At 33.8% G+C, this 13,123-nt stretch overlaps 2 protein-coding genes across 3 annotated transcripts; one reads left to right on the forward strand and one right to left on the reverse strand.

Annotated features, from left to right (window-relative positions):
* The first annotated feature begins 1,511 nt into the window (after positions 1-1,511).
* Positions 1,512-8,034, forward strand: LOC123891265 (BRCA1-associated RING domain protein 1). Of its 2 annotated transcripts, none has more exons than XM_045941104.1 (13): positions 1,512-1,851; positions 1,953-2,006; positions 2,109-2,185; positions 2,519-2,614; positions 2,714-3,066; positions 3,168-3,506; positions 3,651-3,751; positions 3,968-4,154; positions 4,252-4,358; positions 5,039-5,132; positions 6,145-6,310; positions 6,934-7,052; positions 7,494-8,034. In XM_045941104.1, the coding sequence occupies exons 1-13, from the start codon at positions 1,748-1,750 to the stop codon at positions 7,806-7,808; spliced, it is 2,112 nt and encodes a 703-aa protein (XP_045797060.1). In that variant the 5' UTR covers positions 1,512-1,747; the 3' UTR covers positions 7,809-8,034. The 2 variants fall into 2 exon arrangements, with proteins under 2 accessions (XP_045797060.1, XP_045797061.1); XM_045941105.1 differs by having other exon boundaries at positions 1,731-1,851; positions 1,916-2,006.
* A 356-nt stretch (positions 8,035-8,390) lies between these two features.
* LOC123889934 (protein NRT1/ PTR FAMILY 5.2-like) lies at positions 8,391-11,475 on the reverse strand. Its single transcript, XM_045939456.1, has 4 exons — positions 11,225-11,475; positions 10,333-10,550; positions 9,550-10,118; positions 8,391-9,454 (listed from the first exon to the last, which is right to left on the reverse strand). The coding sequence occupies exons 1-4, from the start codon at positions 11,346-11,348 to the stop codon at positions 8,587-8,589; spliced, it is 1,779 nt and encodes a 592-aa protein (XP_045795412.1). The 5' UTR covers positions 11,349-11,475; the 3' UTR covers positions 8,391-8,586.
* Positions 11,476-13,123: the final 1,648 nt, after the last annotated feature.

The following is a 13,123-nucleotide window of genomic DNA, read 5'->3' on the forward strand; positions in this document are numbered from 1 at the left end:
GCAAAAGTGAAACTAAACATAATAGGTGATCTATTTTAAAAAAAAAAGTATATATATAAAAAGTGGGAGTTTGAATTGAAGAATACAATCACCATTAAGATAAAGAATTTATATAGTTGCTAAAATTAGGCATTATATCAACAAGAGACGTCTTATGTTGATATTTACTTCAAATGGTATAAGTGTGGTGCCAACAAGATATTTATATCATCCACTTAATAAAATGATAGTTGTATCAAAAAAATAAGAGTAAAATGATAGTTAAATACATTTAAGAGATCCTCCATGTGAGTTTAGCTCATATCGTCCGGTGAGTTTTGTTAATTTTATTGTTTATATTGAAATTAATATTATAGTTTTTTAAAAAATGAGTCAAAATATATCATATGATAATTATACTTGAATGAAAGATAAACGAGCAACAAACTGCTCTGCTAACCCTTTTTGAATAACAAAACCAATCATCTTAAATATTATATCTAGTGACCTAGGAGACATCACATTGTTATGCATTCTTTGAACCCTGTTTGAATGGAACAATAGTTTATATTTGAACCATTGTTTGATCTCTACACTCATTTTCTCTTCACCGAATTTTTCATCTCACTGGATTTTTCTCGATAAGGTTTTTAATGAGATAGAAAATTTCTTACCTCGAGTTTTAGTCTAGTCCCTTAAGGTTCCTATATGTCATTCTTATTTTAGTTTTATTTAATATATTTTTCATTAGAATGTTTCATATATGACTTATTTTGGTTGCCTACATAGTTGGGATGCCTAAAACTACGTTGAATCAATTGAATGAGATGAAATGAGAAAAGATGAAATAGATTAATGTTCAATTGTTTGAATTATAAAAATAACAATGAAATTGAATGGAATAGGATGAATTTCATTTCATACCACCATTTTTTTTTTTTTTTTTTTTGGTCAGGTAGCCTAGTGGCTTGAAATTCCACCTTTAAAGATGGATAAGTGGAGTGTCCAGGGTTCGAACCCTGGCTCCTGCATATAAAATGCTGATGTCCCAACCAATTGAGCTAAGCTCATGCCCTCAATTTTGGAGATATAACATGAAATGTAATTTTTTTGCCGCTCCATCATAAATTATCAAAATAATGGAATGATATATTTTATCATTCCAAATATAGCATTAGTTGTCATCATCGTACCCTTTTGAACTTTTATAAAAAAAAGATGACGTCTTCTCTTACCCCCAAGACTATTTTTTCCCCTCCAATTTTTATTTTTGCCATTGAATACAAATTTCGGAAATCGTTTTTCGATTTTTTTTTAATCTTGAATAAAAATTTTGGAACATGTTTTTTGAATTTAAACTAAGAAAATTTTGGAAATCACATTCCGAAATTTTGATTCAAGCATAAAAATGAAAATTTGAAGAAAAAAAAATCAGGAAAAAGAGTAAAATTTTAAAAAATTACATTTTGACTCTGACACGAACCTTTATTCAAGGGTCTCATGGCCCAAGCCAAAAAAAAAAAAATCAACTAAAAAGGTAGCGGGAGAAATCTGAAAGCAAAATAGCGCGAGAATTTTTCAATCAAAAACGTCACCGATGCAAGGCGCCAATATTATGAAATTATATTCCCCGCGCCTCAATTCATCATTTTTAAAACAAAAGATCTGAACCGTCCACGTAATCTCCAAAATCAACCATAAAACAAAAACTCCACCTTCAGTTTCTTCTTCCCCTCGATTTCCGAAAACACCAAAACACAAAACAAAAATGGAAGATTCTGGAAAATCCAATCTCAACAGTAGTAGTAAATTATTGAATTCATGGATGCTTAACTTTCAGAAACTCGCTCTCGAACTCAAGTGCTCTCTCTGGTTAGCACTATTATCGTTATTTTTTTTTTCTCCCATTTTTCCCTTAATTTTTTTAATTATTTAGGTTTTGAATTCGTTTGTTTTCGTAATGGATCTTGTAGCTTGAACTTGTTCAAACAACCAGTTTTGCTTCCATGTAATCACTTGTTCTGCAGGTTCGTTAATTACGTTCTTAGTGATAATTAATATTTCTAGGTTATTAATTAACTTGAATTTAATTGAATCTCGTTTTTTTTTTTTTTTTTTTGAATTTGTAGTTCCTGCTTGGTGGATGGTACTGAGATTGGTACTTGTTCTAAGTGTGCTCTCTGTAAGACTAAGTACGCTGAAACAGGTAACTCATTAAGTTATTAATTATGTATATTATGTAGATGTGCATATTTTGTTGTTTAGATCCGGGTTCTAGACGCGATTGCTGATTTAATTTTGATTTGTTTTTGGTTCTATATAGTTAATTATCTTAAAAGTTCTAGGAGGGGAAATTAGATTTGTATCAGCGATGGTGGTATAATTAATGATTTTGTTATTAAAATAAAAATTAATTCAATTATGTGTTTGTTCCTGTTATTTTATTTGTGAGAAGAATAGAAGATGCAAGTTTGTTAATATGTTATTGCTGGCTTTAGGTTTTCGTAATTTTTATTTGTGTGTTGATTATGGGTGGCAGATGTAAGGCATTTGTCTTTTCTGGAAAACATGGTAGCAATTTATAAGAATATGGATGCGACATTTTGTGCTAATGCGTTTCAGCAACGATCTTCTGGTGAGTCAATTTACTTTTGTATTTGGCTAGGAATGAGAAATATGTAGCTTATTGCTTGATGCTGGTTTGACGTGTTTTTTTGTTAATTGATTAATGTAGATAACACGAGGGTTTTGGAGCAGTGCCAAACTCTTCGCAATTCAACTGGTAGTAATAAAAAGGCTGATAAGGTTCTGCACAATTCACACATTTCAAATGGAGTTGGGGTTGGCCAGAATCACAAATCTGGAATTACAATGAATGGTAAAGCCGGGGAGCTTGAAATGTCTCGCAGAGGAGGGGGTAACAACCACATTGCAGTGAAGCCTAATTCAATGAGATGTTCCCAGACAGAAATTGGGGGTCATATGGAAATGGATTTGAATCAAGTGACACAATCAGCACCAGATAGCCCTCCATTTTGTGACACCAAAGGTTCTGATAATGGTTGCAGCGATCAAAACAGTGAGAAGGTGGGTTTTCATTTATTTATTTATATTCTGGTATTGATTATTTGTGTAGGCCAACTCCACTTTCAGTTTGACATCTTATTCTATTAAATTTTTCATTTCAGCCTCTCAATCTTGAGAGATCTGAAAATTCGTCATTGACAAGAGCAAACACAGGAAAAGGTAATATGAAAGAAAGAATGGCTCAATTCAGGTCTGAAAGTTCTGCCTCTGAAAATGAGGATCTTACGAGAGATCTTAAGAGACAAAAGAATCTTACTAATGGAGATGGTATTATTCAACAACGCACCTCATTTCATAATAAGCTTGTGGATTCTCCCTGTGACTCGGGCACTAATTTTGAAAAGGACCCCGGTGCACTCATCCCTTCAAATGCACCAAATGACTTGTGCCCAAATACTAGCATCTTCTGCTTGTTTTGCCAGTCCTTTAGAATTTCAGAGGTAATATATGACATGTACTAATTTGTTGCATTTAATCAGTGCCTATTGCTACTCCCTTTCCCCGAGAGCTATCTTATTCTCATATTTGCCACTAATCTATCTGGTGAAACTCTTCCCCTGGTTTTTCATCGGGGATTTTTGTAGGCTACTGGGCCAATGCTGCATTATGCAAATGGGATTTCAGTTGCAGGAGATGCTGCAATGCAACCAGATGTCCTGCATGTGCATAAAGCTTGTATCGACTGGTAAGCTAACCTATCCTGTGTTACTGTGTATGCATTGTTTACTATGATAGATCCTGGATGTTTGTTTTTGGCGGAATCATTCTAAAATGGATATTGAATCCTGGTCGATCATGGGCTGTTCAAATATTTCTTAATATGCACAGATTAAACCTTTTGTCCTCTTTTAGTTTTGTTGGTATTTGGCTGATGAATTTGGTGTTAACTATGGGAACCCAGGGCACCACAAGTGTATTTTGTTGGCGATACTGTTAAGAATTTGAAGGCAGAAGTGGCCAGGGGAGCAAAGCTTAAATGCACAAAATGCGGTCTAAAGGGAGCTGCTCTTGGTTGCTATGTCAAATCATGTAGAAGAACTTATCATGTCCCTTGTGCAATGGACATCTCTACTTGCCGCTGGGATCATGTACAAATTTCTTATATTAGTGTTTTGTGATTATTTTTCAACAAAATTGTGTTGGTGTGCATTTATTTGAACTTTGTTGATGCATTCTCCGGTTCAGGTGGATTATCTCTTGCTATGTCCTGTTCATTCAAATGTCAAATTTCCAAATGAGAAATCCAGTCATGATAAACAGGCAATTCAGAACCATCCTGTTTCATCTCATCTGTAAGTTTATTTAAGTAGTCTTCTAAGTTTGGTAGCACAGTATATGTATAATGGCATGCACTGCTTATTTCACAACATATAAATTTATTATTCTCTGGTATAAATACTACTCTGATATAAATTCTCTGATATAAATACTAAAGCATATTAAATACTACTCGATATAAATTCTGATATAAACTAGAGCATATAGAGCATATTAAATACTACTCTGATATAAATTAGAGCATATTAACTACTATGAATCTATGATATAAACTAGAGCATATTAAATACTACTCTGATATAAATTAGAGCATAAATTCTCAGGTAGAATAGTATTTTCATAATGGCATGTACTGCTTACCTGAAGATTAGAGCATAAACTAGAGCACATTGTAACACCTAAGTGCAGATGGTCATTGATCCGGTCTACAATCCAATTAGGGCTGAAGGTCTACTGTAATACACATAAAAGAAATTCAAGTAAAACATTATGCACAGATATTCTATTATGCTCTAATAGCTCACTCAAGTATTTATTATTTTTGAGTGGACTTCAGGGTTAAATTCACTGCAACTTTTTTTACCAAAATAGTATATGTACGTAATGAAGCTATTAATTTGTTACTATGAGCATACTCCTTTTTGTCATCTTGTTTGATATTGTTTCTAAGGTTATATATTCGCTGTTGCTGTAGGCCATTTCAACAGTCAAATCAACAGTTGGGAGCTTCAGAGGATTATGGTAAAAAAATGGTTTTCTGTGGATCTGCTCTATCGAATGAAGAAAAGGTCAGTATGGATGTTGTCTTCTTTCGGTGATTAAGTCTTTTGTTCCCTTCATTATCATAACTGTTTATTTCTTAGACCGTATAAGAAGGGTGAGATGGGGGTATTGAGAATGTTCTTGGCTTTATGCTAATGAGCAGCAGCACAACAAATTTCTGACATGTTGAGTGGAAGAAGGGGTAGTCGGTTATAGGAATGATAATATGTTCGTAGGAGAGTGAAAGAAAGAGTGGTATGAAGAAATTCAGGGAATTAATTGGCAGGTAAACCTCTTATAAGGGGCTTAATCTTGAATTGGGTCATTTTTGCAATTATACTTTCCATTCCTGGAACCCGAAAGAAATTCTAGAATTTTTGTGGTAAAGGAGTCCCCTTTATCTTATCAATAAAACTTGCTCCTCACTTTTTCTTGTGGACCTCTAGTTACACTTTTGTTGGAGTATTGCATTACAAAAATGTAGAATTTGTGCTGAATCTTCAGCTGAAATCTATTTTGGTGATGAAAGCACTCATAAAACTTGTAACACCGACCCTTTAGGTTGAAGGCCTATCCAATTGTCCAACACGTTAAAGACATGGATAGGGCACCTAATTGACACTCCTAATTGAATGCACATGAAAATGGCACATCTGACACCAAAAATTTCCAATTTTTTTAATGATGAGGGTCAACTAAGGGAGTGAAAGGCCTTAAATTGATGGATGGATTAAAGGTTAAAGACATAGTTCAATAGTTAATCATGTTTTACAATATTTTTCGTAAAGAAACATGTTCTTCAAATTGTGCAATGATCTCTCTTGGTGGGTTCTTGGTGAGACTTATTAATTCATTATCATAGGGAAAATGTAATACTTAAGATATTTGATATTATGATATGCGTGGAAATCATGATTTTAAATTTAAATCATTTGATATATATAATGATAAGATCAAATAAAAAATTAATGTACTTGAGTTATTTGTCTATCAATGTCATATTAACTAATTAATATGTTTCTCCTCTTGATGGTGCAGTTGCTAATGATTAATTTTGCAAGAAAGGTTGGTGCTACAGTGACCAAGTGTTGGACCTCAAATGTCACCCACGTGATCGCGGCGACTGATGCAAATGGAGCATGCTCCAGGACATTGAAAGTTTTGAGGGCGATTCTAAATGGACAATGGATCCTAAAAATGGACTGTATGTAATTTAGGCTTCCAATGATGATTGTCTGATTTGATTCTCATATTTTATTTTGGTTATTGACACACATTGATGAATTACTTAATTGGTTTTTACTTTGCAAAACTGGAATGTCTTCAATTTATATCACTCCATGTTCTTTTGAGAGTTTGGATTTGGAAGATGACTTTTAATTTGGGGGGACAAAGAAAACAGAATCAATTATGTTCCATATATTGTTTTTTTTTTCATCTTGCCAACTATAAATGACCCCCTCAATAAAATGTTGAATTTAATTCTGAAGTATCTACTTGATTTTGTGGTAGTAATTAAGTTTTATTGAAAACTTAAACTTGAAATACCTCTGATATATTATGAAACTTTTGGAGGTGGATTCGACTGGGGCCTGAGGATGAGGGAGTGGGAAATATGAAATTGGAATGGAGAGCATATGTATTTTTTAATTAGTATCGATATCTGAAGCTTAATTTTATCTGTTCCACCCTCTTAATGTGATCCATTGAACTGTCTATGACAAAATGGCCTTACCATGATTTTCATACGGACCTATGCATTTTGTATTCTTATATTTATTCATGTTTTTGTATTCATGTTCTATTTTTACCTATCTTGTGCTGTAGGGATAAGAGCATGTATGGAAGCGATGAATCTCGTAGAAGAAGAACTGTATGAAGTTGATCTTGACAACCAAGGGTGTCAGGGTGGCCCAAAAGCTGGCAGACTTAGGGCATTGGCCAATGTAAGAATTCTTTCATATTCCATTTTATGTTCTTGCAAGTCCATTAAGTATTTTTTTGCACTGTCAATTAGAATATGAAGCAACTTGATCTAGATTTTGAATTACAGTTGTGTGTGATCTTTGATTTTGTGAAAAATATTTGGACAAATGGGACTAATGTGACCATATTTCTGTTTCAATGTGGTTACAAAGATCACAGAAACCTTTATGTTGAAATTTTTAGTTGCAGACTTTAAAATCACGGTGTCAATTATTGACTTACTATTTTCCTTGCCTTGCAACTGAAATATCTAGATGAATAAGATCACTGTTCTTTTTAGCTTACCAAATACCAATGACTTTACAATTTAGTTATTTTAGCCTCCACATATCTGTTGATATTCATTGTTAAATTACTTTGGTAGATCTGTTGTGAATTTTCTATTCTGATTGTGATTGTAGGAGCCAAAGCTATTCAATGGCTTAAAGTTTTATTTTTCTGGTGATTATGATCTGAGTTATAAGAAATATCTTGAAGATTTAGTTGAAGGAGGAGGAGGTGCTGTTTTGAAAAGCAAGGATGAATTGGAAGTAGGAAGAGATGCAAACTTGCTAGCTGTTTACAATCTTGATCCCCCACAAGGATGTAAGCTGGGGGAGGAAGTTTCAATTCTTTGGCAGAGACTGAATGAAGCAGAGGATTTAACTGCCAATACTGTTGGTCACACATGGATTCTGGAGTCAATTGCTGCATGTAAGTTGCAGCCTTTTAGTTAGCTAAAACGCATTCTGTACCGGATATCTTTTTCATCTTTTAATAGGATGTTTATTTTGCAAAAGTTGATCAATTTTGTATAGGATTTGTACTGAACTTATATCTTGTTCTGGCATTCAAGATATATCTTGTTCTGGTGTTCAAGATATTGAAAGATGCTAGGTAACACTAATAGTTAATGAAATCCATGTGGAATTGAATAAATTGTAAGGTAAGTTTTGCTTTTTATTTCTCGAGTATTATGAAGTTTGGTTAAAAGACTAGAGACGATGCTGAAAAATCCAATAAATTAATAGCAGAGAACTCGACGGGTGCACGAGTTTTGGTTCTAATGAGTGATTGATTTCAGAAACACTATTGTGAGATGAGAGAAAAGGAAAATTTGTTTTGAAAAGGTGAGTTAATAACATCAAACTACTTGGTCATGATAAAAGGCGAGTTCTGACTTTAAATTTTTTAAAATCACATACTTGATATGCTTTCACACAAGAAAAAAATAACTCAATAAATAATAATTATAATTATAGACATGTTTAAAATTTTGAAGTATGCATTCACCAATTTTTTTTTTTTAAGTATGCAACTTAAGATCATAAATAATCATATTCATTATTTCCATTAATATACTTGCAAGTGTGCCAACATTAAAAGCTCTAAAGTGAATGAATCTTCCACTTATAAAGATAAATTGTGAACCTACCTTATCTTCACCCACTTGATTTTTTTTTTTAAATATAGAGAAATAACCAGTTTCCCTAAAAGTTGGCATCTGGTTGTGAATTACTTTGGTCTATGAGCTTTGTCCTGAGATGAAGTAGTGTTCATCTCCAAGCCTGATTTGTTGTGTTCAACATCATTATAGACAAAGAACTTGGCAACAATCCCAAAGCAAATGAAGTTGAATAGACTTATTATTGCAATGAATGCATAATAATAATCTAAACGGGATACATTTACATTATCCAAAATCCAACCTTTGCGACCATTTCTTTGGGTGATATCAGCAACGGCGGATATGACGAAGGTACTAAGAAAACCTCCTAGACCATAGGAGGCTGTGGAACATGCTGTTCCAAGGCTCTTCATGGTTTCCGGTGCTTGATCGTAGAAAAACTCCAGCTTGGCAACTTCGACAAAGTTATCAGCAACCCCCGACAAAGCAAACTGAGGGAGGAGGATGAAAATAGTAAGTGGGATTGTATCATTCATGCCTAAGCGGTTGTTTTCTCTTGCAACAATGAGTCTCTTTCTCTCAACCAAGCTTGCAATGACTAATATAATGATGTTTAACACAAGGCCAATTCCTATTCTTTGCAGTATTGTGATTCCTCTAGGGTTTTTAGTGTAGCGTCGAACAAAAGGCACAAAAATACAATCATAAACTGCAATGCATATCAACGTGAAAATAATTGTAATTGACACGAGATTTCCTGGAGATATATTAAAATGAGGTCCCATTCTCTTGTCCAGTGTCATGCCTTGTCTAATGAAGAGTGTGAAAAGGTGCATTCCCAAAGTGCTTGGAATAATTGTGAAAATCGAAATCGGAACCAGTTTTGTCATTTGTTTAGTTTCCTCAATTTGTGTGACTGTACAAAGCATCCATGGCGAGTTTTGTCCAGTCTTTATAGCCGCTTTGTCAAGAAAACTGCAAGCAGAGAAGGGGGTGATATAAAAATAAGTTAATAAGTGTTGGCAACATACACACGCGCGCGCGCACACACAGAAGTATGGTGACTTAACCTGATGAAAGAAGTGTGAGCAATTCTGCTTCTACCATTACTCGCATACTCTTCAATACTCAGCTCATGTAACTCTTTAGCATCTTTCGGAACACTAACCTTCCATTTTCTCACAGCAGCCACAAAGACCTGAAGCATCCTTGTTATAGGGCTCCCTAGGGGCAATTTGTGTCTATAATATGGTGTTCCAATTAGAAACACCAAAATTGAAAATGCGAGCCCAATGGTTGGAATGCCATATCCAAGGGTCCAACCTATATTGTCTTGTATGTAAACCAAGAAAGTAGTAGAGAAAAGGACACCAATCAAAATGCTAAAATACCACCAATTGAAGAAGGATAACTTATGAGATTTTTCTTTGGGATCAAAGTCATCAAATTGATCTGCTCCCATAGTAGCAATGTTGGGTTTGGTTCCAGCTGTGCCTAAAACAATGATGTACAAGGCAAGGAAGAAAATACCCTTTTGCAACGGCGATGCCTTGGGACAGTTTTCGAATGCAACACCTGCATCACATTCTGGCGGCCTCAGTGATGGTAGTGAAACCGATAGAGTCAACAAACACATTCCCTGGGGCCAAAGAAAACAAGCACACAGTCATGTCGGTAATTACATTAGGTAACATACCAAATCATAACATTTGTTCGAAACGAGTAAAATAAAGATTACATACATAAAAGAACAATTACATATAATATTCATCCACCTTATCAGTCCTACTTTTCTATACCAGTAAATAGGATATACTGTATTCAAATGCTGAAATAAATATCACATATCATACCATGAGATAAATGCATGATGCAATTATAAAGGTCCAATATCGGCCAAGATAGGCATCAGCTACATAAGCTCCTGCAAGTGGCATAAGCCACACTGATCCTCCCCAATTGCTAATATTGTTTGAAGATTCTACAGTACCCTGATGTAGCTTCTTTGTTAGATACACCACTAAATTTGTTGATATTCCATAGTAAGCCATCCTCTCAAACAATTCATACCCTACAAATTATGTCACATTCATAAGTGACAATTCCTTATGCAGTAAATGAAAACAAAAAGAAAAGTTTTAAAAAGGATAAATGATTAATGTATCTTTAATTAAAAAGAGACTAAAACTAGAATAAATTTTAGAAATGTGGGTTGAGTTTGGCTCAACCCTACAAAATCGGTTTGTAAGATGAAACGCTTTAACTCTGTAAAATTTTGGGTTGAGCATAGCTCAACTCTGTAAAATCAACTTGTAAGGTGAAGATCATCTCTACTTGTATAAGATGGTAAAAGACAAATCTAGGGTGGGGGCAGTGAGATCAGCCGACTCCGATTGCCTAGTGTATTTTTAGTTAATATAATGTGACCCCACTTATATAGTAATATTGTTTCTACATAGTCAATTTATTACACCGCAATAAATTATAAACTAAGGTGAACACTCCGGTACCTAACTTATATTGTTGGGTATCGATATATTCTAGGTAAAATTCAATATCATGTCATATTTTCATATCAATTTATATTTAAAAAATTCATATTTTAAATAGATTTTAACAATATAAGTTGGGTGCCAAAAAATTCTTCTTAAAATTATTAAGAATATTAATGAGCGTCTCAAGATTATTGATTAATAAACCAAAAAAAGTTCACATTAAAAAAGTTCTGGATCCGTGACTTATTACCTACAAGGAAGGAACAAGCTTTCCATCTTCCAGTCTTTGATCTTAAAACAGGTCTACCTTGTAGGTCTACTGTGCCATCTTGAGTGTAATCTTCCACTGACCCTTTTTCTTCAATGACTTCCATGATACAGAACAATAACAACTACTAGAGGTCTTTGGTATATGGAGAATCATACAAGGTTGCTAACTATTTTCCAATGAGCTTTTAATATATCTAAGGAAATTTGATTTTAGATATTTAGCTTTTCCAAACTTAAGTAATTATACATAGTCAATTTTGCATGAACTAACATGATGTAGAAATCCAAAGGCCAAAAACATAGCGAGAATCTACATGTCATTTTTTTACAATTTTCATCAATTTTTTATTACCATATTGTTTACCTTCTCGACCAAGCTATTAGATCTTTGAAATTGACATGGCACACAATGTCATTAAATTGCAAAAATAAATTCATTAACATGGCTTTTCCGCATTTCCTTGATGGATTTTTTTATTTTTGTCGTCAAGTGACTAGAAATTTCAGGGTTCGAACTTCGACTCTTGTACATATAGTGCGATGTCCCAGGGACGTCTCCGAGTTTTAGAAGACTCAGTGCAAAATATAAAAGTGGCCCCTTAATAAAAAAATATAATTTTTTTTAAAAGAATTTTCAATTTTAATTGCTTATAATATATAAAAAAAAAATGATTCTTATTCTTGTAAACATATAAATTATCAATATTAAACCAATTGAATTAAATCAAATGAGACAAGAAATACAAAATAATTATCTTTGTATATAACGTCAAAAAGGAACCTCCTAATGTAAGGTTAAATTTTATGCAAAGATTAAAATAGACTAGAACTATATTTACGAGTATAAATAACTAATCTATTGATACTCATATGATATTTTATGAACATTATATAACTATTATTTCAGGGCCTAAAAATTAATCTATTAATATACATATGATATTTTATAGGTATAAATAACACATAAGTAATATTACAGGACCTCAAAATTTTGAGTTGAGACCCTCAAAATTTTGAGGCCCGATGCGGTCGCACATCTTGCACATGTATGCAAGCTGCCACTACGATGTCCCTACGTTTACGGGGGACCTTGATGGGTTCAAACCAATGTTTTGAAAACCGGACCGGACCGGCCGGTCCGACCGGTTCGACCACGAACCGGTGCCCTCGGCGGTCCGGTCGACTAGCAAGAACCGCTAGTCAGTGGAACCGGTCAAAAACCGGTGTGAACCGGTATGAACCGGTGTGAACCGGTGAACCGGTGAACCGGAAAACCGGCCGGTTTTTCTCTCACTTAAAAAAAAAAAAAAAAAACTGATTTTTTAATTAAAAAAAACGATGGATTGAAATTGAAAGGTTAAAAAATCAAAAATCTTTCCTTTCCAACCATAGACTCAAACACGTGAAAAAATTTTATGAACGGTTCAATATAAACGGTTCAATAACGGTTGAACCGATCTGACCGGTTGACCCTTGAACCAGTTGTCACAACGGTTCGACCTCCGGTCCGGTTCTTAAAACATTGGTTCAAACCCCTATCCCTGTAATAATTTGCAATGTCTCTACCAATTAAACTAAGCTCACGAGGACTATGTAATTTTTTTTCCTACATATATCCAATTGGGTGTTCTACAAGTTTATACGACATTAATATTATTGTATCTCAATAATATATTAAATAAAAATTAAAGTATCATAGATGTGATATTTAAAACGAATCATTTTTAATTTTAATCCAATGACAAGTTTCAAAATGCATGCATATTGGACTGTGTAATATTACACGGTCATAATTATTTCTCTCCTCACATATGCTCGATTCCCTTTCAGTTCCCCAAACTGTATTTGTGTAGTATGTACTCATGATTTATAATGTCAT

Source organism: Trifolium pratense, linkage group LG6, assembly GCF_020283565.1.
Source record: "Trifolium pratense cultivar HEN17-A07 linkage group LG6, ARS_RC_1.1, whole genome shotgun sequence".
In the NCBI taxonomy this organism is placed as follows: Eukaryota; Viridiplantae; Streptophyta; class Magnoliopsida; order Fabales; family Fabaceae; genus Trifolium; species Trifolium pratense.